The 27499-nt window shown below is 42.3% G+C and overlaps 1 protein-coding gene across 1 annotated transcript in view; it reads right to left on the bottom strand.

Annotated features, from left to right (window-relative positions):
* Positions 1–21450, bottom strand: part of LOC121874610 (venom dipeptidyl peptidase 4-like) — a 77767-nt gene extending 56317 nt beyond the window's left edge. Inside the window, 1 exon segment of the mRNA XM_042378837.1 lies at positions 21295–21450. Within this exon segment, the coding sequence (XP_042234771.1) occupies positions 21295–21435 (141 nt within the window). The 5' untranslated portion in view covers positions 21436–21450.
* Between the last annotated feature and the right edge of the window lie 6049 nt (positions 21451–27499).

A 27499-nucleotide genomic window follows, 5' to 3' on the forward strand; every position in this document is an offset into this window, starting at 1 on the left:
CATGCACTTACCTTAATGCGTGTTTCAAGGACACACTATCCCCAAGGGCAAACGCATGAGTGAGTGAGTGAGTGTGTGTGTGTGTGTGTGTGTGTGTGTGTGTGTCCACGTATTATCCAAGAGCGAATATATTTACACACTGTATATTCAAATAGGTATAAATAAAATGAACTCGTGTTAGACACCATGAACATTGGATGGCCAGGTGGACGGACAGTATAATGCACAACAATCTCACTTTTTTTTGTAGTTTCACGACAGTTTTTTTCATTAATTTGTTATCAACTCATGTCGGTATTTTAGCAATAAATACTAAATAATTATGTACTGTATATACAAGCTTCACAAGTAGTCACTATGAACCACTGAACTTACCCATTAGACCACCTTTGCCTGTTCATTTTAAGCAGGAGTCCCCCTAGCTGGGCCCCAATGATAGATAATTCATTTGTAATATTGCCTGACACACTTCATGTAAACACTAGTGCACATACAATTAAATAATACTTGTCTGGCACCCATGGACGCTGTTAACATATCCTCCTCTACACTCTGGAGGAGTAAACAGCTTGTAAAGGATAAATGTAACTTCATTACGGAAGACAGTTTGCCTATCATCGTCAACAAGATACAAAATAAACAAATACACTTTCAATATACACAATTGTTACCTTAGTATACATATAACGCTAAAAACCTCTACATGCTTCGTCATTACTGAGTGACAAGATCAGCAACACAACAAACTGAAACGACGAGTGTACTATCACCAAGACGACATCAGCAGGAGGCAGCGAGTGTTGGTGCGGTTAATATCGCACTGGTGACTTACGAGTGAAAAAAACCCGGCACTGCTAAATGACTGGCAACAATGTGTCCTTCCTGCCTGCCCCCCCCCCCTCCCAGCACATGTGGTGTGTTCCTTCAAGTAATGTAGTAATTACATATATTAATACAATTTATGATATCAATTACATCAATTTTATTTCATTACACCAAACTGTTGAACTAAATCAAAATGAACTCCTGAAAATACAATATTGCCTTTATACGAGCTCTTAATGTTTATGCTACCTTGTAAAAATATTTAAATATAATTAAATCCCTGAGTCACAATCGTAATACTAACGCACGTTGTTATATAAAACGAAGGAGAGTCAAAAGTGGAGCAAGTTGTGTGACCTGGAGAAACACCGAGTGAAAGGTTTACATCGGCCAGTGAGAGAACGAGTAACTGACGCTCGTTATCAAACAGGGCAGAGACATTAGTTATGTAATGGTGACTGACGAATCTGATGAACCGAACAAACTAAAACCTTTGATAAAAGTACAGAGAGTTTTGGAAGCTACGTAGAGAGATTCGAGAATATGAATGATCAGAAAATTTAATTGAATATAATAAACTCACAAAATGATTCCTATAAGAGTGTACCATACATCCGTGGTGGCGTACAGTGCTAATAATGTATTGTCTTACTGCATTAATTACTAACTAACCCGTAGACTAATAATGACCCAACACAACGAAATACCCACCAAAATACTTCTCTCACTTTGTATAATACAATTTAAGATACGACTTGCTATTCCTATTACTGTAGTTTGCTGGTTACTTAGAAAGCGGCAAGTAGAATCCCCCCCCCCCCACAGTGGCCAATGAAAGCAAACCATCACTGAACTGTGCTTGATTTTAGTACACACACGCACACACCACTAAGCACCACCAAACTTGAGTCTACACAACTCAAGAGTCTGTTCATGATGGTTTGTTTTCACCTGTGAGTGTGAAGCGTGTGTGACCAAGTAATGAGAATAGAAAACCGTTTTGAAATGTGATATATTAAACCAAATACGTAAGAGTTTTTTTGGTATATTTCCCTGTTTTAAGTTAAACAAGCGTGCAGCCTCCAAAGACAGATTTACCATAATTATACACTTATTAATCTAAATTAACACCAAGACTTACTTCTATTTCCCATATTGATTAAAATAAAAGCAAATTTCTACACGAAATTTCCCCGAATGTGTCTTAGCAAGCCAGTCCAGTCCATACCTGTTGTCCATGTACATACATCAATAGGGAACTAGTTCAGCCAGATTCATCACCCAGCAGGTGGTGACCAACAATTTATTAACGTCTTAATAACAATAGGATCCTGAATCCCACAACTCACCCGCATATCAATATCTACGGTACAAGTTCTTCCATCCTACAGGTCATAAGCAAATCAGTTCCTACGAGTACTGAATCCCACGGGCCGTCAGCTTCCTACAAGCAGATCACTAATAATTAAATACCCAGAGGACTTCAGTGCCCCAGCAAGTACCTACCAACTCCGTATCAGGTGCAGAAATTATAAATTCCATCAGTAATGCGACTCTTACAATCGGGAAACAATAACTATCTAAACTGGACAAAAAGCAGCCGAGTGCGTTAAGGATGTTGTGAGAAGTCGATTGCCTTTTTTCATACAAAACCTGGTGACGACACCGAGAAAGACTTGGCATATATAAAAAAAAAAATAACCCGCTTTGGCAACATTAGCAATCATTATAGGGTATTAAGCCTCTGGAAGGATGTATCGCGATATTGTCTTCATAAGGGCCAATGAGACTATGTCCGTGGAGTAACAAAGACAACAGCTCTAAACGTGTCGTAACTCTCCTGACACAAACTACTAATTGTTCCTCGTGAAATGGTACTCTACGAGGCTGTGTTGCTGTTTATTATGATAATGGTGGTGTTGATGGTGTTGTAACGAGTGATGTAACTTGAGGTGACTGGTACTGCTGTGTGCTCCTCGTGTCATTTCTGTTAGAGAATTGTTAACAGAGACTGGAGTGTTACTCTTGTTAAGTTTTGTATCTGACAGCATTGTTTCTTAAGTGTTAGCGCAGTAATATTCTAACTGTTCTAACGTTTAAAGATGAATATTTTAAAAATTGAACCGACTCTTCCGAGGGACAAGTACTTGTAACTGGATCACAGTTGCCTGACGTCACAATGATCTGGACCGCACATTTTAACTCAACTGTACTGAGTTTCACGAGACCTTCGCATAAAAGTGCAAGGAGAAGAAAGTGTGTGTGTACCAAATACCTTTTATGTGTTATTTCAATTGTCTCCGTCTCGTTACAGGAAGCTATTAAAGAGAAAATTACTCCCAAGTGCCACGTCGTCGGTGTTGACTCACCATACAAAGTCAACATGATGGGAGTCTCGTGTTCGTATCAAACGTACTGGGACATAGATGGAGGCTGGTTGCTGGGGAGGATGAGGAGGGAAGAGTAAAGTGCATAAGGGAGGGGATTGGAGGAAGGAAAGTGGGCAGGTGGAAGGGTGATATACTAAGATGGTAAGGAGCGTGGGAGTCGAGGAAGGTGACGGTATATAGAAGAGGTTGGTGCAGGGAGGGTGTTGGTGAGGGCGGGCACTAGCTGCTATAATCTGAACTACAGGTTGTTTCCTAGAAGAACGTTCGACTATCAACTCCGTTATAATGTCATGTCCGACGATAATATTTAAGTTCACTGTTTAATAAGACCTTGAGGATTATTACACTGGTGATACAATACTGAAATTACCAGAGCTGTGGTTACAAAAATAAAGCATAAAGAACCAACCATTTAGTGAACGACTAGGTAACTTTACTGTCTTACAACAGATATTACCTAAAATGCCGTAAATCGGTTCCTTCGCCGATAAAATCTAACGAAGACGATTTTGTGTTGGTAGAGAACACTCAGTGATATGCCATCACGAGGATCATCAAGGAAATTAGTCTTCTCTCTTCCAGACATAAGAAAATAAACTGTAAATATATCACTTAATCAGAAACAACAAGTTACAAGAAGAGGCAAAGTACATTTAGTACATGAACACAGGCAAGTACAAGAACAGTAATGTAAGCCAAGTAACCGTAATAACGTCATCAGGAGCAATGTACATAATCAACATCATCTCTTACACCAAGACCAACACGCCTGCAGCATAAGTCAGCAGAACAGTTAATACTGGTACGAGTAAATGTATTTACTTTGTAATTTTTATACAAGTTCTGTCTGGGGGAGATGGTGCGAGTCGTATCGTGTGTGTCTCTCTCCCTGTGTGTGTGTGTTTAAGAAGGTATGCAGACCAACAATTGAGAAAACAACAGAACTAAACACAACCCCAGCGACACTAAATATCCAGCAGGCGACTTGAAAGCACAAACAGGTTCTCTCTCAGCAGGGACCAACGTCCTCGACCCGGCCAAAGTCCTAGACCAGCATCTTCGACGAGAGTCCTCGACCAGGTGCTGCTGATGGAGTAACAACAAAATGTTCCGAGGAGTCTGTAACAAGACACCCAGGCGCCCATTACCACCACCAACACTGCGGGCGGGTACCACTACCACCACCACCTACAGCACCAATGTATCACCACTATAATACAGCCACCACAAGCACCAACTAATATCCTTTATCGTGGTCAACAACAGCAGAAACCCAACAAGGCCCGCCAGCAGTAGTAAACTAATATCCACTACAGTAACAGCACCTACAGGTATAAGCAGGAGCAGTGTGGGTGTATAGTACAGTACCTGGGCTGCTCTTTACTAGCGACGGGACCCAAGTTGTCACCGTCAACCCGATTGGAAACATACATACTGTACGTACGTACGTACGTACGTACGTGTGTGTGTGTGTGTGAACCTTGCAAAACAAATAAATATTAAGACATTACTGAAAAAAAATCTAGTCACTTTACTAGTAAAGACTAAGGCCAGGGCAAGGAGATGGCCGAGAAGAACCGTGGCTGATCAGCATGTCCCTCCGTTTTTGGAGACCCAGGAGCTTGACTGAATATTGGAGAGAGAGAGAGGCTGTCAGGCGAGAGAGTCACTGAACCAACACTTCTCACTCTGACGTTCTGCGAGTGAACCTTAACCTTATTCTTGGTATGGCCTCTCAACACCTCAAGGGACACTACCTCCACCATGGCCTTTTCTCATCACCGGTGGTCAGTAAACACAGTAGTTACGGTAGCGCCCCCGTGTGGTGTTGATGTCACTGTTGGCCATTATGCTTGTGTTAAAAGTTAATCACCTGTCATAGACCTTCCCATAAGAGGAACATTCACTTAACCTTTGTAAATGTGGACCAAATACCCACAGGGTACATCTAATTAGTTGCCCACACCTTGAGTACCTGTGTAATAGTGTTATCTTACAGTGCTTAAGTTCACACTGTTCACCCGTCGCGGCAACACTGATACCATTTATGTGTGTGTGCACTTAAAATGTGCCCTTTAAATGTCCGCAGCTTAAGACATTCACCAGAATAATTTTACGCTGGATCATCTATAATAATAATGTACAAGTTATGGTAAAATAAAGGAGTAACAATCCTTGCGCTATTTAGGAGGGGACGAGTTGTAGGTCTTCGCCTTAACGGAGAGAACATAACCTAACCTACACCTTGAAGCAACACTCCCTCCCACCAGAGCAGACTACAGGAGTACGGCGGGTTACTCCTCCACTTTAACTCTCACCTGCCGCCACATTTACGGAACAACCTTAAGGTAAAGCTTCAGTCACCAGCCTTGGGTCCTGAACCTTGGCATCGAGTCATTGTCTGCAAGACGACCGTATTAACTAACCTTCAACACAACAAAGAAAAGACAGATAGAATAAAAAAAAAGCGAGGAAGAAAGACAGAGACAAGGGTCGGGTTCGGTTAACTGATCAGATTATGCTGGAATAACTAGCTGATGAAGTCAACAGCATCAGAAGAGCGATGATTTCTGTGAAGGCGACGGGACTTGGTATTCTCAGTCTTTGTTCATCCCACACAGCCTGATGTACAGTATTACTCATTTACAAAAACTAAATAACCTATGATGAATCTAATCTATAATGTTACACAAATGTAAAACTCTCTAATCCACCGATACTCAGTTAACCTAACACGAATACAACTTTCACACATCGAGGGTCAGAGTTCAGTGTCAAACATGAAGTACGTAGTTGTAATTATGTCAGGGCATTTGTCGCCCCAGGGGTCAATCATATCTTACTGCCAGGAACAATTGAAGGTCATTGGGTGGGCGTAAAACTATCATTATTCAGGGACCATCGCATAGTTAGTGACCTCTTGGCTGGCCAGGTGGTGTTAATGTGATAGTATTGTGTATTAGTTGTGGCGGTGGTGGCTGGGTCAACACAGTACTGACGATATACATCGATCTAGAGCAAATATTTACCGAGCCTCCACGAATGTCAACACACTATGGTGACGCTGGGTGACCTTCCTGTTACTCCACCTTTATGTTGTGGTGACGCCGGATTCCCAAGATTCGTGGGTGATTTTAGAACCGGGGCAACATAACACATCCGGGGACATCAATGTCAGAGTAGTTTCGACACCAAAAATAACTTACAATTTGATAATTTTCCACAAGGTTTGTATTGTTCACAGGTGGCGTTGTTTAACACAGTCCCAGATAAAAGTGTCCTTGTAGAGTGGACGTGCAGTGTGTGGCATGCAGTATAGACGTGAGGTTATTGTCAGTATACCGCCTTGATACACTGTTGTGTTCACCTCAATAATACTAATTAATCTGAAGGTTTCGTAAAGTGAATTACAATTGAGTCAATTACGTTTTATGAATAAAAACACGAAGTTTGACGGATTTTATATCAGAGAGAACTATTACGTAAGTGTATTTGTGTTGTGGTGCGCGTGTGGGTCTGTTCTTTGAGAGTGTAAGAGGTGTATGACACAATGTACAGTGTTTAGTTTGTGTAGAGAAACCAACACTTGTGTAACAAACCCCACAATACTGTAGCACATCTTCTGTAAGAGGCCAGTGTTAAAATAATACTATGGACGGAAACTGCTTAACTCTTAAACATAATTAGATAACCTGACTGACTACCATAACCTAACGATCTTACGGTAGTTTTGGTCACTTTAGGACAGGTTTGGCTGGTTCGAGTCGCCTGTAAAACAAAAATGTCACGTGATCCTGTTCGTGGTATTTTTCTAACAAGAACATCAGTGACACCAACTAACATCAACATTACTAGCACTAATATAAACAACACTAACAATTAACATCACTAACAACGAACATTAACAACTAACATCACTAACAACGAACATTAACAATTAACATCACTAACAACGAACATTAACAACTAACAACTATCATCACTACCACCATTGCCATCACTACCACTATTACCATTAACACCAGCACGTCTCTCGCTAAACTGATAAAAGTACATCCACGTGCACCGAATGTGTCCTCAGTCAGACTCCTGTTAATACAATATACTGTACTGTACGTCACTGTAGAGTTGGCGCGAGCTGACGGCACTACAGCTCACGACGATACTCGCTGCCCTCCAAAGTCAAAACTACAAACTACCACCACTAGATTTTTTTTTTTTAGGAGGAGCAGTAAAGGGAGTGGGGCAAAAGGGTAGAAGTAAAGGGAGAGGGAGAAAAGGGGGAATAGTAAAGGGAGGGAGGGGTGGGAAGTAAAGGGAGGGAGGACAAAGGTCGAGATATATATTTTTTTCCGGGTGTCAAAAGGGACGAACGAATTATATATGAAACAACACAACTGATTCCAAAGGTCGTTTATCAATGTTGTGTTATAAATGTACGCCCTAATGATGCACTGTAGTTTAAAAAACTTAATTCCGATCTCAATTGGAAGGGGGCCCGGGGGGAGGGGAGGGGCGGTGGTTTCCAATAGGGGAGGGTTGTCCCCCTCCCCACCGACTACATAACAGTGAACAAAGTCAACAAAAGCCTCCGGATACAATGTACCTTTAGGTATTTTGTTCTGCGTCCTTATCTAACACAAGATCTTTCTGGCGCCACAGTACAAACTCCGACCCTTCTTTGTTCACGCTCTCTACGAACCCCTGGACAAATGTATATCTAAGAAAGTCAACATTTTGTTAAGAAGAACTGTGAAGATTCGTTTCACTGACACAAAACATGGAGAGAATCACCAAAAACAATTCCTTTTTGTAAAGTTCTCACATACCGCTGGTCGGAGTGACGGATCCGCATCTGTACACTAAAGAAAACCATTTCGTGTGTACCTTCTGTGACGGAGCCGATATGCGTTAAACTATTATTGTTGTGGTGTGTTTACAGTGTAGAACACCCAAATACACCTTAGAAGAGGCTGCATTTTAAGTTGACGTTGGCCAGCATTTGGCTAAGTTTGACACAGGGAGCGTTTCCACCAACTGCCATGAGAATTTTAAATACAATAAGAGAGTTCATGCAAGAAATTTCGCAACGTTCTGTGTAATGGATCTTGAAATCAACAGTGGAGAGTTTGGCATGAGAGAGGTGTGAGAGGAGCACCAGCGGCCCGTTACCTGGCCCCTACCTGAGTTGGCCACATTATTATTCCACATGTCTTACAACTGACCGCCGCTACATGTACAAAGGAAAGGATAAGAGGATAACAGTCTTGGGTAACACTCACCATTTCCTGATTCATGTCGTATCTATCCGACACTTTAGTCATCCTTCCAGGGGGTATTGGCACTGTGGTGTCCGTGGCACTGTGGTACTATAATACTTTTATACTGTACTTTCAGTCGTGTCCCCTATAACGCCACAAGTCACACCCTTAACACTCAGGGCCACACTAGCTCGTCATCCTTACACACCAAAAAGATGATAATTTAATCCAGGAGCGACAAGTAGACGAACAGGCGTGGTTGCAGAGTGCAGGTGGACGTGAAGGAGGGTGAGGCCGTGTCCACTCTGCTTGGTGGCTGGCGAGACACTGGTAGAGTGGCAGCCACTGGCAGGTGAAGGCCGCCCGCTTGCTAGCCACCTTCACTCTCTCAAGACTTGCCAAAGTTCCCAGTCTGATCACCAGAGGGCAACGCTGCACTCCGCGATTAGGAGGCTCACACATGATGGGTCATAGTCGGCGGGAGGCTCACACATGATGGGTCATGGTCGGCGGGAGGCTCACACATGATGGGTCATGGTCGGCGGGAAGCCTGCATTAGCAGAAGAGGCTGTGGAACAAATGTCTCACGTGTTCATGAAATGATCCTTAAATGTCACGACTCACTCCTCTTCCCGAACCATTGTACTGTGTCTCAATCTACCTGAGAGCTGTTAAAGGTCTTGGGAAATGTTAAAATGTTTATCACTGATTATACTGTATTATACTGTACTAATTACGCCAATTCATATTCAGTTTTCTCAATAGCTTTATAACAGTGAATGTTGTATCGTCCCTAGGTTTGCCCCAGCTCCATTTTCCCCACAAAATATACAGAACCTTCTGCCCGTGCCAATTATCCCATGACCCGAGAATGGTTATCCACTGCGTCAGTAAGAGTGTTTTGTTTGTGTGACCGGAAGGTCCAGTAAGGAGCCTGTGACGTCAGCGGCACGGGAGTGAGGGACAATATTTTGGCCAGTTAAGTCAGAACAAGGCGGACATACAAATGACGACGCAGTTAACAATATCCTGCCCACAAGGATATCTATACGAGATTACGCATCTCTGTGTATAGGTTGAAACAGTGTACTCCCAGGGATCACCTGTCTAGTGTGTACACTGGATCACAACCCTCCCCTCCACACATCATGGAGCGCCCTAAGTACTGTTACTGTACAGTACTGCCTCTGTTGCCTCTCACGCGGGTTGAGTTGAAAGGGGAGAACTCCTGCCTCATGTGACAACAGCCTCACAAGGATCCCACAAAGAATCCATGATAAACCCGAAGAAACACACAAGGTGCCCCAAGGTGGATTCAGGTGCAAGTTTTCACCGTCTTGATACACGTTTAAGTTCAAACCTTTTTTAAAATTCTGGTGATGATAACAAAGGCATCGCCCCTTGGTAATGGTGCCAGAATCAAATGTACATCGCTAACACTAAAAATATAATGAGTACACAACCATTGGTCACCATTAACAATAGTATTAACATAAACCACTGGCCATAAGAGGCAACCTTTACGTCCATATCGTCTTGGACTAGTGTATAAATATCTAATGGCTTATGACCGCATAGTTCACCTCCCGGGGTCACATACACTCTGTCAGGGCAAAGTTCCTCTTCCATGTAGGGCATCCAAGACTAGAGAGTCAGGCTGTCTATTATGTTAACAGCAGGAACCTTCAGCCTGTCATTTCTTCAAACATGATTACGTTTCAGGTGATGTTTACTAAGTTTAAAACAACGTATAATTCAAGATATTAATTTCAATACACTATTTGTTCTGAACTGAGAGTAAAATTAAAAATAAAATTGTTTCTCATGAAGGTTAGGAGCCATAGATTATTTCACCAGATGATTAAACACCCTAACAGTAAACGGGGGTTAAATTAGGTTAAATTAGATTAGATTAAATTTGAAAGGTTATGATAGGTTAGGTTAGGCTAGCATCTACAGTACAGTAGGTGTTTAATCATTGGTGCAAATAAGGACATACTTTATATCTTCACTTTTATAGTTTACTTATTGTCCTTGAGAAAACTGCACCTAAATTCCCTTCATAAGTTTAATACCTTCACTGTGAGAGCGAATTTCCAAATAAAAACTTAGATGACAAGTACCACAACCACGCAGGGAAGGCCCATGACTATTCAGCAGAACCTCTATCGACCAAAGCTCATTTACATCCTGGATTAGCGATCACTGGAACTCCATGCTACAGTGTGTTTATCCATATCATAATAACCCCAGTTAAAATTATCCTGCTTCAGATATCCCAAGTGTTTAGCAAGGGTACGCCTCAGTCAACACATTTGTAACAACACCTCAGCTTCGCTATGAACAACACGAGACAGAAACAAAGGCTTTAATATTGTGTTTGGCTTTTTTATTATATGGTAGATCTAAATCTATATAATTATATATTTTATGACATATCACTATCACAAAAAATACCTCATAAAAACATCTTGCGGTTCGGAATAAAAATGTGTTCAAATAAAACAGTGACGTATATGGTGTAAAAACAAGTCCGGCGACAATACTCTGGGAAGGCGAGTGACGTCACTATGGTGGGGGAGTACCCGGTTACCACTGACCTCTACATCCTTGTACTTCCTCACGACTGGGAAACCCTCACAGAAGAACATAAGAATGGAGGAAACTGCAGTGGGCCTATTGGCCCATACTGGGCAGTCCCGTTTACACCCAACCCCTATTGCTCATATGAGCATCCAACCTATGTTTGAAGATATCCAGCGTATTCGAGTTAATGATGATATTTGGTAACTTGTTCCATTCATCCACTACTCTGTTACCAAACCAGTGTTTACCTATTTCACGCCTAAATCTAAATTTGTCTAATTTAAAACCATTGTTACGAGTTCGCTCCTGGTTGGATAGTTTGAGTACCTTTGTAATGTCCCCTTTGTTCAGCCCTGACTTCCATTTATACACCTCTGTCATATCGCCTCTCTACGTCTCTCGAGGGAGTGCAAATTAAGATGCATGAACCCGTCTCTGTACTCAAGGTTCCTAATGCCCGGGATTAGCCTTGTCATTCTCTTCTGAATTCTTTCCAAGGATTCTATATCCATTCTGTAATAAGGTGACCAGAATTGAACTGCGTAATCCAAGTGAGGTCCCAAGCGCAAGATATAGTTTTAGGATGACCTCGCTAGTCTTGAAACTAACACTCCTTTGTATGAACCCAAGTACTTTATTAGCCTTGTTACGAGCAAAAACACATTGTTTACTTGGCTTAAGGTTCCTACTTATCATTACTCCTAAATATCTCTCGCAGTCGGATTTCTCTATGGCATCGTTGTTCATCTAGTATCTGGTTTCCCTGCTTACATCTCCTATACTGAGTACTTTACATTTGTCCACGTTGAATTTCATCTGCCATTTTTCAGACCATTCGAAAAATTTGTTTAGATCTTCCTGTAGTTTTGCGGAGTCCTCGTCAGATTTAATAACACGTCCTATTTTGGTGTCATCAGCAAATTTACTTATGTTGCTGTCTATGCCGATATCTATGTCGTTTATGTATATAATAAATAATAATGGTCCAAGTACTGAGCCTTGGGGAACTCCACTTGTGACGTTGCTCCAATGGGACTTAGTGCCGTTAATGCTCACTCGCTGTTTCCTGTCCTGTAACCACGCCCCAATCCATTTAAGGATGTTACCTTTGATGCCATGTGCTTCTACCTTTCTAATTAGTCTTTCGTGGGGGACTCTGTCGAAGGCTTTGCTAAAGTCGAGATATACCACATCATAATTGTGCCCCTCGTCCACGGATTCGAAAACTGATGAAAAGAATGTTAATAGATTAGTTAGACATGAACGTCCGCTTGTGAAGCCATGCTGGGAATCATTGATCAATCGGTGCTTCTCCAGGTGATTTCGAATAGTTTGAAGTGATTGCTTCCAGTAATTTGCCTACTATTGATGTTAGACTGATTGGGCAGTAGTTAGAGGATAGTGATCTATCCCCTTTCTTGAAAATCGGTATTCCATTCACTATCCTCCAGGATTCTGGTACTACACCTGTTTTTAAGGACATGTTTAACAACTTTGCTAAGGGCATACTAAGCTCTTCCTTACATTCCTTTAATACTCTGGCAAATACCTCATCGGGACCAGGTGACTTATTAGGCTTTAGTTTGTCTATTTGCTTACTAACATCATTACTAGTCACTACTATCTCGCTTAATTTGTTTTCTTCACTATCTCTGAATAGAGTCGGTGCCTCGGGTATCATGTTTAAATTTTCGGTGGTGAAAACTGTTGAAAAATATTTATTCAGATTATTGCTCATTTCTCCGTCGTTATCAGTTAGCTCGCCGGTATCTGACCGTATTGGTCCAATCTTTTCTCGTGTTTTAGTTTGATACATTTGGTAGAATCCTTTGGGGTTTGTCTTCGCCTCCCTTGCTATCCTTACCTCATTATTCCTCTTGGCTTTCCTTATCTCGGTTTTAACCCTACTCGCCAATATCTTATAATAATCCTGGAGGTAAATTTCGCCAAGCTTTATCCTTCTACCTATAGCCTTCCTTTGGCCAATGATGTTCTTTAAATAATTATTTATCCATTTAGGGTCATTGATGTCTGATCTGAGTTTTTTGTATGGTATGTTCTGCCTTTGTGCATTAAGTAACTCATTATTTAAATTGTCGTGGAACTCGGCAATCTCAGATCTCGTTATCAGGTCGGAGTCATCTGTCAGGTTCACGGCCAAACGCGACACCCGCTTTCTCAGCTGTCTCTTTAAACTGTCAAAGTTTGCCCTTCTGAAATCTAGTACTTTAGTGGAATTTTCCTTACTTCTGCCCTGAAAATCTAACTGGAATCTAATTTCTTTGTGATCGCTGTTTGCAAGTTCGTTCCCTACCTCGACATTGCTAATGAGGTTTTCTCTGTTCGACAGAACTAAATCGAGTATATTATTACCCCGTGTGGGTTCGGTTATATGTTGACTTAGGAAACAGTCCTGGATCGTCTCGAGAAAATCCTCTGATTCTGAGTTACCCGTACGGTCAGTCCAATCTATTTGGCCAAGGTTAAAGTCGCCTACTATACAGACTTTGCTGTGTATGGAAGCCCTGCCCATTTCATCCCAGATAAGTCGCTCATTGACTATCAAGATTGGGAGGTCTATATATTACTCGTGATTAATTTTTCCCTACCGTCGCTTAATTCTTTCCAAATTGTTTCTGTATTCCGCTCAGTTTTTATTTCCTTATTTCACACTTCAGATTATCCCTAACATAGATTGCTACTCCGCCTCCTTTCCAGGTCTGCCTATCGGTATGGAACAATTTGTAACCCGCAATTTGGTATTCGACCGGCAACTCACGTGGGTCTAGGTTGATCTATGTTTCAGTGAATGCTATTATATCGATTTTTTCGGTACATACCAAGGCCCTAATATCATCCATTTTGTTTCTCATACTTCTACTGTTCGCATAGTAGACATTTAAGTTAGTCGTGTTCCGAGTCCTTCCTTTACCGCGTTTAGTTTTAAACTCCGTTTAATTTAGTTTTGTCATCATTCCTAACACTATTTCCCTGTAATCTTTAACTTTGTTTACCCGCTCCCACTGCAGTTTCCCCCACCCCCGTGCCCATATGCTCCCCTAGCAGTTTAAAGACTTCGATATCCTTTGAACTGCCCCCTCTAGAGACCCAGCCAGGGTTGCCACCCCATCCCGAGACAGGTGCACCCCATCCCTAGCATAAAGGTCCCTTCTGCCGTAGAAGTTGTCCCAGTTGTCAATGAATGGGACCGATATTGACTTGCAATATCTGTCAAGACGGTCGTTGACACCAACCGCCCTTGACAACCACTCACTGCCAACTCTCCTTCTAGGCAGGACACCGCATATGATAGGGATCCCTCCCTTAGACCTAATACGATCTATAGCTGCCTTGAACTTATCAAGAAGCTCCTCGCTCCTACACCGGCCAATATCATTGCCTCCTGCACTGAGGCAGATAATGGGTTTGTTCCCATTACCAGACAAGTTATTGTCCATCCTGTCAATTATATCCCCCACCCCAGCTCCTGGCAAACACACCCTCATCCTGTTTTTGTTTCAAGATTGGGAGGTCTATATATTACTCCTGTGATTAATTTTTCCCTACCGTCGATTAATTCTATCCAAATTGTTTCTGAATTCCGCTCAGTTTTTATTTCCTAGTTTATTTCACACTTCAGATTATCCCTGACATAGAATGCTACTCCACCTCCTTTCCTGGTCTGCCTGTCGGTATGGAACAATTTGTAACCTGCAATTTGGTATTCGACAAGTAAGTCACGTGAGTCTAGGTTGATCCATGTTTCAGTGAATGCTATTATATCGATTTTTTCGGTTCACCTACTGTAGGTTACTTGACTATAATGTGGAACAGAAGTATATGAAAACTGTGATAGGTATAACTAATATAATCTTCCCATCCACCTCCCATAACTAACGTCCGCCGCCCCATCACCCGCCCTTCCCACCGTCTTGTGCCCCTCACCCTCAGTCATATACCGGTACCTTAATGACTCGTATGCTTGATTATACAGCTTAACGGTACGAGTCAGCAGCTGAAATCTACAAGAACCTGCTGGGTCTGCTGAGCTCACACCCGACAGGGGCTGCTGAGCCATAGTACCTGAAAACCTCAAGAGCCAACAACCTGCCGCTGTATATACGACAACAATAATGGGGTTATGAACCATGGCCAACTCTCACTCATGATTGTGGACGAGTGGACCTTTAACTTATGTCTTAACTCGCCTGGCAGATCCCAGAATTTAACCTCCACATAAAGTCCTTTTGTAGTGAGTCGTGGTGGAGCTCAACAACCCCGAGAATGCTGGTGGACAATAAGAGCAGTACTTCATAACAATACACTTGTGCTGTACGAGACATTGCTGAAATTCACAATAATCATTGACTCACGTGAAGACTAGGCACCCCAGCATATTTCACCTGATGATTAAACACGAACGCTACCTTAGGTAAGTTAAGTTAGCTTAGGTAGGAGGCGAAATAAACAAGGGTGCCTAATCTTCATGTGATCCCAATTATCTTATGGAGCTACTGTAGTATGTGGTCTACCGAGCTGGTGCTACCAATGATCTGTTCCTGGGCGCGTTCCTTCACCTCACTGTCTTTGCCTAGAACAAATCCGAGGAGCAGCTAGTGTGAGTGTGTGTGTGTGTAGGGACTAGGGAGGTGTGGAGGGGACAAACTGGTGCTAATCTACAAGCCACCAAGAACAGGGAGGGTGTGAGGAGAGGAGGGGGGTGGGGTAGTCAGGTCACAAGGTCCACTACCAGTCATCACAGTAACCAGACAACGTGATACAATTCATACCAAACTTTCTAATTCAAACTTTACCACGACACGCCACATCACACCACACATCAAAATAACTTCATATTACCCAACATCACACCATACAGTACATCACACCATACATCACGCCACACATCCACACTATACTACATATCACATTACACCATACATACTGTAGACTCACACATCACGCCACATCACGCCACACACATCACGCCACATTACACCATACATATTTACACCAATCGATCGTAATTTCAGTGTCCACCAAGAATTATGGTAACCACAGACTAAATAAAATAAAATAACAGCGCCACGACAACAAAGGGGGTGTGTGTGTGTGTGTGTGCAGTCGGGAACAGACCCCTCTACACACACACACACTACTACATCCTGCATCACTGAACTCGGATATATACCAAAAAAAAAAAAAACACTCCACACACACACAAGGAATCCATCAACCACACCAAAACCGGAGTCATGCACATCAATGCCGCCACCCCTCCAGTGCAAGCTCCAGCAGTCACAGTGGGTGCCCATCCTCTCCAGCTGGTGCAGTCTGCCAAACTCCTGGGTGTTACCATAGACCACAAACTGGACTGGAAGGCCCATATAAACAACACAATCAAGGCAGCCTCGTACCGACTCTACATGCTACGACGACTTAGGTCACTTGGGGCACCCACGCCAGAGCTGAGGACTATCTATAACGCCTTTATTCTCTCCAAACTAACGTATGCGTCACCAGCCTGGTCGACTTCTCTCAACTCTACCCAACAACGCCAGTTAGAGAAGGTACAGAAAAGGCCTGCAGAGTCATGCTCGGCGCAGACTACTCCGGCTACAACAACGCTCTCTCCACCCTGGAAATGCCATCCTTCAGTGACCTTCACCACCAGGGCCGGATTTACCTACTTGTGGGCCCCAGGCCAAACTCATCAGTGGGCCCCATACTCCGGGCCCTATACTTATTGTACAGGGGCCCTTATGGTTGTGAATATATTATATAATGAAATACTCGGCGTACACTTGAAACAAGGTTATACGCTGGTACGCTGCGCTACAAATTAGTTTCAGAGGGCCCCCAGATACCGGTGGGCCCTAGGCCAATGGCCTACTTCGCCTATTGGTAAATCCGACCCTGTCCACCACCAAGCACTAGCAAGGTTTGGCAGTGGACTAATGAACCATCCTCGCCATCGCCACCTCCTCCCACCGGCAGTCCCCCGCCCACCTTGCACAGTCCGCCACTACGACAAAACTCAGCCCATAAGAGCCCGCACTGATAGATATAAGAACAGCACCATCCCATCTATTGTTAAAATAATAAACAACTGATTATGTACTGTGCAGCCCTGGAAATGTATTCAACGCATATCATTATGTCTAAATCAAATGTAAGTTTGTATATTTTCAGCCACAGGCTACAACTCTATTAATAAACCGTTTATTATTATTATTTATTATTTTAACACCACACATACACTCTCGCATCTTAAAACATCGACACAGACAACAAAGATTAACAGACGTCAAAAGGATATTAAACGAACAACAATCATCATTAGTATCGTTATTATCAATCATCTTGGCCCCACACAACAGCACCTTAAGTGTGTCATCGTGTACAGCGTCCACTCACCTGCTGCCTCTCACACCTTCAATTCGTTGGTACACCTGATGTTCATTTACACACCTGTTATATTGTTCACTTGCTGTTCACTTCATCACCTGTTGTTCAATTGTTCATCTGCGTTGTACAGGGCCACCTGCTGTGTACTCTCTCTCTCTCTCTCTCTCTCTCAAGCACGAAATGAGAATCAATCACGCAACACTTATGATCTTTTTATTGGGCAGAAGTCAACAGTTATCTGAGAGCAACACTGCCAAGACACGGAGCAGATCTTAATGTTACGTGTCTGTGTGTGTGTGTGTGTGTGTTGACGGTATAGGTAGTGGTGATGGTGATGTTAGTGGTAATGGTGGTGATGAGTGCAGGTGGTAGAGGCGATGATGGTGAACGCTCCATCACCGCCACCACTGACAGAGAAAGTCGGACACTGCACCACTACACTGGTCATTAGTCGCTACTTCCTACTCAAGATCTCCTCCATACACACACACACACACTATTGCAGGAACGGTGTGTACGCAGGTGTTGTGGCTGTGGTGTACACTGGAGTGGTAATTACAGTTACACTAGTTATATTGACGGTATACCACACATTACATCACTGTCAGTCACCAATTAATTTCATCACCAATTACGCTTGTCACCAATTACGTTCACCACTAATTACGTTCATCACACATCAAACCCCAATTTTACGAATTATCATGAATGCCAATCATTATTTCCACTTCCAACAAGTATCATTTCCAATAATCACCAATTATTCACACCATAAATTACATCAATCACCAATTACGGCAATCACTAAACTACCCAATTATACCATTTACAAAAATAGTTCTAAACAACAACAAACAGAACAAAAAGCACGCTCAAAGAAATACTTAAAAACCCAATTAATGTAAAAAAACAAACAGTAACTAACCTCTCGGTCGGCAAATCAGACTAACCCATCGTGTTTTTGTTTAGATTTCATAAACAAAGTGTCCGTGGAAGTAAAAAAAAAATTTATTTATATATATATATATATATATATATATATATATATATATATATATATATATATATATATATATATATATATATATATATATATATATATATATATATATATATATATAGTTTCAAGGATTATAAACGAAAGAAAAACCTCAAACGTAAATTTTACATAACGAATAGAAGTAGGTAAAATCATAATGAATGTAAATAGAATAAACTAAAGGAATTATCACAGAATCGAGATGTCAATAAAACAGCTGAGCTGACTGGCGGGAGACGGATACATCTCGTAAAATAATGCTGTTGTTGATATTACGTCCTCTGACGCTACACACCCTGGCAGGTTGTTGCTCTTCATCAGGAGTGTTGTTGTTCCATGTTCTTGGTGACACTGGTGTATTTAATAGTTCTTGTAGATGTTATTTTTAGGGATATTACTTTTTTGTTATCAGTTATTCACTGATGCTATTTCTAATGTTATCGATGTTATCATTAATGTTATTTATGCTATCATTAATTATTAATATTTGAGCCCGGCGGTTGAATGGATACAGTACAGTGCTCGCCCCTGTTCCACGGGTCGGTGGTTAGATCCCGGACACTCCCAGTTCATCCAGCTGTAAATGGGTACCTTCATTTTAAAATTGGGGAAGTGAATGCAGTCGAGCGCCGTACCGACCATGCTGCCTCTTCGTGTACCAAAGGTTTAGTACAGTGTGCTGTATCCACACTGTCCCTATCTGTTGTTTTTGTCACGTTAGTGTTACTATTATTTTTGTCACTGCTGATGTTGAAATTTTCCTCGGTGATGCCACATTTGTTGGTCACTACTGTTACTGTCGCTGTGACTGAGGTGTACACAGGGTGGCTGAATCTTTCACTATCAATCGCCTAACCTCTCCTTCCTCACAATCCCCTCCCTCGCCATTCCCTGACCTGGCGCCACGCTTCTCTGCCCTCCTGGTCGGCCAGTCTGCACACATCAGATTGGAGGCAATATTTACCCGTTATCAGCGATTATCTTCGTTAATATCTCTCACCAAAGATAATGAATCCCAACATACAAAACAAATACACACTTAAAAAAAATCATGTACACGTGTCTCCATGATGATCAAAGCTCTAACAGGGCCAGTCATATTTACTTAATCATTGATGTTCACCTTGTAAATCTTCACCGTCCTCCAAAAGCCTCGAGTCCTCACGTCTGCAAGACAAGACGTAGAGACACTAACAAGGTCGACAACAGTGCCAGGTTAAGACGTCATAAGGGGGAGGTAAATAAGAAAAAACTGCTGATGGAAATGTGTCAAGAGGCCAGCCAGGCAGCGTGTCATGTCTTCCAGCTCTCCTGAACGCAGTGTGTGTTTTGAGCTGAGGACTTCTTGTTTCAGCAGCCGTGTACACTCTCTCTGCTTCTGAGTCACGGCGTTGTCTATGAGCAACACGTACGTTTATTTATATGTGCATGTTTATAATAATCACAACTGAATAAAAACACAACAGCATAATACTTAAATAATACAATATACACTTGGTAAAAAAATATCTTAATTCTTGTGCGAATCAAAATGACGTAACGAACGAAGATTTTTGATAAGGCCCATGCAGCATACGGTTATCCACCAATAATAATGCAACGAAATAATTTTATATTTCGAATTAAATACCTAAATTAGGCCTACCATAATAGGTAGGAAATGTCTCTCACGCCAACCAACCGTAGCGAGACAACAGGACAGTTCAGTCACATATTCACGAGACCCATCCTGAAAGAGTTTTTTACCGCCGAGTTTACACCATCCTAAACATTCACCACCATAAACATTTACCCATATAAACATACACCAACACAAACTAATACAAACACAGACGTGCAGGTAACAATAAGCAGCACGACAGGTAAGATTACACGGTCTGTTGTGGTCCTTGAAGAATATTAACACAGGCCCACAGGAATGTATTTACCCACAGAACTATGTTGACCTCACGACACTAAGTTCACAGAGGTTCCACCATGAAGCTCGTAACGGGTCTAGATGAACTTTCAGGTGTCTATTAGGAGTAATCCTGCAGGTTTTAGGTCACTCTGGTTCAACTTTGACTGTGAGCAATGAGGCAGGTTTAAAGTTAGGTCCTGTGATTAGTTAACTTCTTCCATTTTTTTTGTGTGTGTACTGAGAACAGTTTGCATACTTCATAAAGGTGTACATTTCAAACGACACTTTTAAGTCATTTTCCCTTTGTTTCACTATGGAATAATACATGTGCCAAATATTATGAGTAAGAATTATGCAAATAAGAATTCAATCAGGCAATTCACATCCTAAAGGCCAGTTAACTGTCCAAAACACCTTCAGAGATCATGCGCTACCAAGATCGAAACGACACGCCTAAAAAGCCTCGGTATCAACATGGACCTAACCACACAAGTCCTACTTAACCAGACAAATCTATTCAAGTATAATATATCACAATGATCCACAAAACCAACCACAGTGACGAAATATCTTTAACAGATGTCTTACGCAGAGAGTAACGTAAGTAGCACAAAAGGAGGACTTTAAAAGACGTTTCATACTACCGAGGCAAGAGTGAAACGTGAATAACCTACAGTATACACGTAAGTAATCCCATAGCAGTACAGCAGCAGCAGCAGCACCACAAAGAACTCTGGTAAATGTCTCGAGTTTGATAACACATAACTTGTCGCACACAATATGGACCATAGGAGTGTTATACGACTCCCCGTGAGTCACTCGAGCTATCGACAATACGTTTATCATCAGACATGGTTCACAAAGGTACAGCCCAGTATAACTTACCGTTAGCGCTTCAATCTTATCACCAACGTAGTCCTTGAGCTGTTCGAGGGTGGAGGGCGGGTCAGGGAGGCCCGGCACTGTGCCTGACCACTTCTCCTCCAAGGATGTGGACCCCCAGGGTAGACTTCCTAGTCTTACCATCCCGTATCTCCACTACCGTCTTCCCTCACCTTTACACTCCTCACCGCCACCACCAGTTTTCTTCTCAACTTTACGTGGTTGAGATACTTCATATAAAATTATAAAGACGGAGGTTTATTTCACAAGTTATTTTAATGTGTTCTACACTCAATGTTTTCACAAATATTGTTTCAGCAAACAATTAAACGACCAAACACAGTCCTTAAGTTCATTCAGCATTAGAGATATATCATAGAACTCTCAAAAGTACTAGAACTGGTATGGCAACTATAGTCAGCCACACACCAGTGTATGACAGGAAACTGTAGTACTGCTATATACAACGTCACCTTCACACCCTACAGCCTTACTGTCCGAGCGACAACAACACATCAGAGCTCCGCGCCGCCGGGAGAAACGTTCGTGTGGTTCACATTTCCGAAACCAATACTGATGTGCAGGTGCGTGAGTCAGCTCCCAGGCCAAGCCAGCAGTGCACACACCTCGCTCACCACTCTTTAGAACCTGAACTTGGCGGTGCTGCCTGTTAGGAGTGTGAAGTTACCAGTTACAGCACGAGCTCTGGACAGGAGATTACTGCTGGTTACGAGACTCGGTAAGTACTGCATGCGAACCAACGTCACAACACCAGAGAAAGCCAGGCTAATCGTCCAACAGATGGTCCTCGGCTCACGCCCCCACACCACACAAATTCTCACTCTTTGCTCAGTTTCGCAAAAAATTGAACCAGAACAAATTTTCACCGGGAACAACAGTTACAGGTGGACGCGGCTGTATCATTTCTTCTGCTGCACATACTGTACACGTGTGGTGGTTCCCAGGATCTGTGTACCATCGCCCTCTACCTTACTATTTAATGAGCATTTTCAGGGTGGCACTCACTCTCTACAACACACGCACACAATTATTGTACTGGATACTCTGATTAAGGTGATCGAAACAACAACTGGTCTCATTCACAAATAAGAATAAAATGATTTTTTTTCCTGAACACATCTTGCGGTTGTCTGATCACACAGTATTGTTTCACTTGCGTTTTACCCTTACGGCCACATACACATCTATCAGTGTGTGGAGGGAGGTGTCTGAGGGCTGGGCGTGTAGCAGCGACTGACGAACCTCCACTAGTTGACCAATAATAATTCATGACATCAATTAAGTCACGCCAAAACTGACACACACACACTAAATCTTCCAAAACATTTCAGACGAGGATATGACTCCTATAAGCAAAACGATAAAATTCATAAACCAGCAATACTTATACGTTCATCAAAAACCTCAAATTTTCCCAGGGTGTGAGAAGAATATTATACCACAATAACAACAAGTCGTGGAAAGTTAATCAGGTAAATCGAGGCGTGGATGTTGGGCCCCCAGTGGCTGGCACCGACGCCTGGTGGTGAGTGACGCACGCAACCCCACCCAGTAATGGCCCGGACACTGGTCATCCCCCCTCATCAACTATTTCCACAAACACGCACCCATTTACCCGTCACTCTCTCACAAGTGGAAGGACCAGCGAGGATATTCACACTTCATGACCTCGTCTGTGTGGCTTTAGAGTGATCACGAGATATACTGTACTAAGGAATTTCATTTGCTACATAAATGCCAATACAGTCGGCTACATAATGTCAGTACAGTTAGCTACAAATAATAAATTCCCGTCTATGAAATCTAAAACTCATATCGACCACCACACGCACATAGATCCATTACGATATACAAACATACACCATCAACACATTCAGTATTGATTGATACATCTCCTTGGAAATGGAAAGTTATTACCCTGCCTGCACCTACGAGACGGTATTGTTTTCGCCCGTCTGTCTCTGTCTCCGAAATAAACATGAACTTTTGGGACAAATCGCGATATAACTGATCAAGTGTTGTCATGGTAACGGCTTGAGTAATGATAACACACATGGATTCTCAGGAGTTATTGAAAACGATGGCATGAGACAGTCTCCAGCGTCAATAGATCGATATTTACTCTGCCATGGTAACGGTTCGCGGGCAGGGTTATGTAGGCGAGGTTTTGACACGCCCTACTGAACTCCGAATGGCGCCCTAAAATATACAAAAACAAAACATACAGTAATCAAGTAATGTATGATACAGCCAAGCGTAAGATTTTTATTTTTATTTTCAACTCTTGACTTATAAGGCTTTATACGATTTTTTCTTTAAATTTCTGTTATTACTGTCGCCTGCAAAACCATCAGCGTGAATAGATTGGTACAACAGCTCACTGACACATTCCAAATACCGTTTTACCTGACCATACCGTTTCAGCCAGGTTCCTGTCGTAAATACCTGGGATGTTTTCTTCCTACTGGAGAAGAACCAAAGAAGCAGCAGATATTTACACCTCACAGAGCACCCGGGAAATCTCACCCACAAAAAATTTAATAATTCGAGGAATCACAAGTCTCTCACACAATAAACAAAACTAATTCTCGATTCAGTTTTTGATGTGCTGCATATATTATGGTATGATTAAAATTTATTGTGATTCACTACTCCCTGTGATTTAGTACTTCGCGTGATTCAGTTTTTCCCGTAATTCAGTACTGTACTTCGTGTGATTCAATACTTCGCGTGAAGGAATAACTTACGCCATATTTCATCTGCAGCTTCGTCTCAAAGAACAATATTGTCTCCATTAATCTTCCTGTGTTCCCCAAGGTCCCATCAATAAAGACTCCTCCTCAACTAAGTCGTGAAGGAAGGCGAGAACTTAATTTTCCAGCAAGGTAATGTAGGTCATGGCGCCTACAGTAGGTCTGCCCAGCACTATCACTTACCATCATGACCCCATTCTTTCCCATCAATTATCATCGTACTTCTTTGATCTCTTCTTGTGAAAAGCAGTATACAACAGCTTTTGAAATGTATCTTTAAAAATATGAGTATTGTTGAACTTAGTAATAAATTTAATGCGAGGATTTATCATTTACCGGGGTCCTGGTAGCATCAGGTGGTAGTGAGAGTCGCGGGAGGAGTACAGTCGGGTGTCCGTGAGCAAGGTGTAAGGCTTGTTTCACTTGACGAGGATTAAGTTACGTGAATTAGAAATATATCATCATATGTACGCATTTTCTAGTGAAATTCTATGTTAAGAGTTTGAACCTCGTTAACACTCAACAAAACAAACACTGCACTTGGGGTATAATAACTACCGAGCAAGTGATTAATTTGCTGTATACATTAGACTGTAATCTAGGATATAAATTCTCAAGATTAATGACTCGATTAATCTTGTATATCTCTTTCCTCGTTAACTACATCTTAAGTATCTTGGATTTTATTTAATGACTCAAGAGTACAACACTGTTTTCCCATCTTTGTGTAGTAACTCCATGACCCAGCCAATGGAAATATTACAAGTGGTTGACACTCTTCAACTCACTATGTTTACTCCCAAGTCACCATTCTTATTCATACTGCTGTTGTGGCACGAGTGAGGCCGCCGCCCACAACAGTAACGAGACACCACCACCCACACCACCCCGTGCCTGCTGGTATCCCCATTCAAGTTATCCCCACCTCGGTCACTAACTTACCAAGTGATAAGCGAGTTACCGGGATAATACACAAACATTTGAACTATAGTTACTAAAATCCCCCAAAACAGATCCCACAGAACTATACAGCTACTGGTATTATCAAAAGGATAAAAAAATATAAAAAAAAGATAATAAGTAAATGATTGTAACGCGAAAATATGCTTAAAAGATGACTTGGGGAAAACACGCGTGAAGAAAATGTTTAACCCAGTAGTTCCCGCGTGTCGTCCAAGGTAGCAGCATGACACAGCGACACACCTACCCTCTCACCCCATGACTAGGCTGTACGTAGAGGCCAACCTGTAAATGAGGTCAACAACTAAAATGCTTTGTTCCTCTATAGGCAGTCTAGGGTAAGGTCATTAGAGGTCTTACGTCTGAGCTAAACTACCTCAAGAACACTCATCACTCCCTACCATCTCTTTTTATTCCTGTTATCTCATTTCATTCATCATTCCTCGTGGGCTCTTTCTATTTCCCTTTGTTTTTTTCTCTTCTCACAGTACTTGTTTTTCTAGTCTTTCTTTCTCCTTTTTGTTCTCTCATATCTCTTTCTTCTCATATACACTACAGTTCATCACTTCATTCATCATCATCTCCATGTGCACCATCTTCCTCAAGCTGCTACCTCACTACCAGGAGCCAGCGATCGTGCGTGGGCCGACCTTTACCTCTGCCCCGCGTCCCGTTACGTGTGGGTGACAACACCATTATTCCTCTCTCTCTCTCTCTCTCTCTCTCTCTCTCTCTCACACGCTTCCTGCTCTATCCCTTTCTGACCACTTTTGTCTTTTTGTGGTTAACTGGTCGAGGACAAGTAAGGTAGAGACAAAAACTACATATGATCGTTGCTGAAGGAAGTAATACAGTAAATTTTCATGAAAAGGTTACCGTTACCCCCGAGAGCAATGGCGGGGTGCAGGCACATAAGGAAGGCCTGATGTAGTGATGACATACCGGTATATTAAGAGGCCAGTTAATGTAGATACTATTGGTGACACCTGGAGAAATACATACAATGTTTATCTTTGGTTAATAATGTTTAACATCAGTAGTGGTCAGACCAGTCCCGCTCTGGGTAACATTGGTAGTAGCGATTACAGACTAACAGTAAGGACAGCAACAGAGGTACAGTAGTGGTATGGTGGTATTAGAGAAATGTTACGATGGGAATAATATTAATACTGTAATGATTCTCTGAAACATCTGGAAGTAACTAGTGTGGCAATGTGTAGCATCGGGTACGACCATGAACAAAAATGATGTAATACCTATGATCTACAGTAAGTATTGGTGAACTTTTTTGTGTTTCTTAATGTTGCTGGACGCCGGTGATGGTGCTGTGGTGTCCTCCAGTGATGTTGACCTTCAAGAAGAATTATGGGTAAGGGTTAAAGATAGAAATATCGTGAGTGTGAGGCCATATTTCATGGAGTAAGTTCCCCTTCCCTAGAGTCAGTATTCCCCCATACACACCACAAGGCTCCCGTCACCTGCTGAGCCTCACCATCAGTGGTTACACACAATTAAACTGTTTTCAAGTTGTCGCGAACCACAGGGCAGGCAGGGGGTGCTAATGTGCACCCCTCACCTCCCTCCCTCGGCTGTTCCTCTCTCCCGCTATATAAGGTGTTCCATCTGCCCATGTCCAGCCGTCTAGACATCCCTAACCTCTGACCCAGCGCCCTATGGAACGGAAATTCAAGGAAAGTGTTGAGAAAATTATTCCTCTGACGAGAATCACCTGTGGTAGGGGCGGGAGGCCTCTCAGCCCTGCATGGCACTACACTTAAGTACTCCATTAAATATTCCATAACGTAATAATTCAACACATAACTTACACCATCCTAACATCCTCCGAAAAAGCAAGCTTATTTATTGCCTTTACCACCGATGTACCTTAGTTTTATGTTGCTGAATACGCGAGTTCGTTTATCCCTGGACAACAGTAATGGAACAGGTGAACATTGGGCACCCCAACTTGTTTCACCTTTAGCGTGACCACCCCAACGTTAACCTAACATCCCCAGGTAACGTTAGGGTATTTAATCATCAGGTGAAATAAGATGGGAGAAGTTAATCTTCACGTGATGCTAAAAAAGACAATATTCGCTTGTTTACTCCTCTACCACACAATGATGCTCCGGGGTGGAGGTGGGGCTGGACGTTATCAATTCAACCAGAGTTTCCTGATCGCGATAACAAAGTATGGTTGGTCTGGTTAGTTTCTACGAGTATAAGAAAAAAGGGGTTCAATGATCATTAACAATGTGTCTCGAAGCTACACATAAATTCCCGTAAGTTCCCGGTGGTTAGTTCTGGTAAGAGCTGTCACAGACCACTCAACGAGCACCTCCTTCCCTCTCTCTCGCTCGCTCTTGAGAAAGTTAGTGCAGTTCCGGTGGTGGTAGACGGATGGTCATATGCCCCTCCTCATTGGTTTCCACAGCCGTGACCACACTCCTTTACATTTAATTTTCACCGCCTGG

The sequence above is a fragment of the Homarus americanus genome, unplaced genomic scaffold (assembly GCF_018991925.1).
Source record: "Homarus americanus isolate GMGI-L3 unplaced genomic scaffold, GMGI_Hamer_2.0 scaffold34360, whole genome shotgun sequence".
NCBI lineage: Eukaryota > Metazoa > Arthropoda > Malacostraca > Decapoda > Nephropidae > Homarus > Homarus americanus.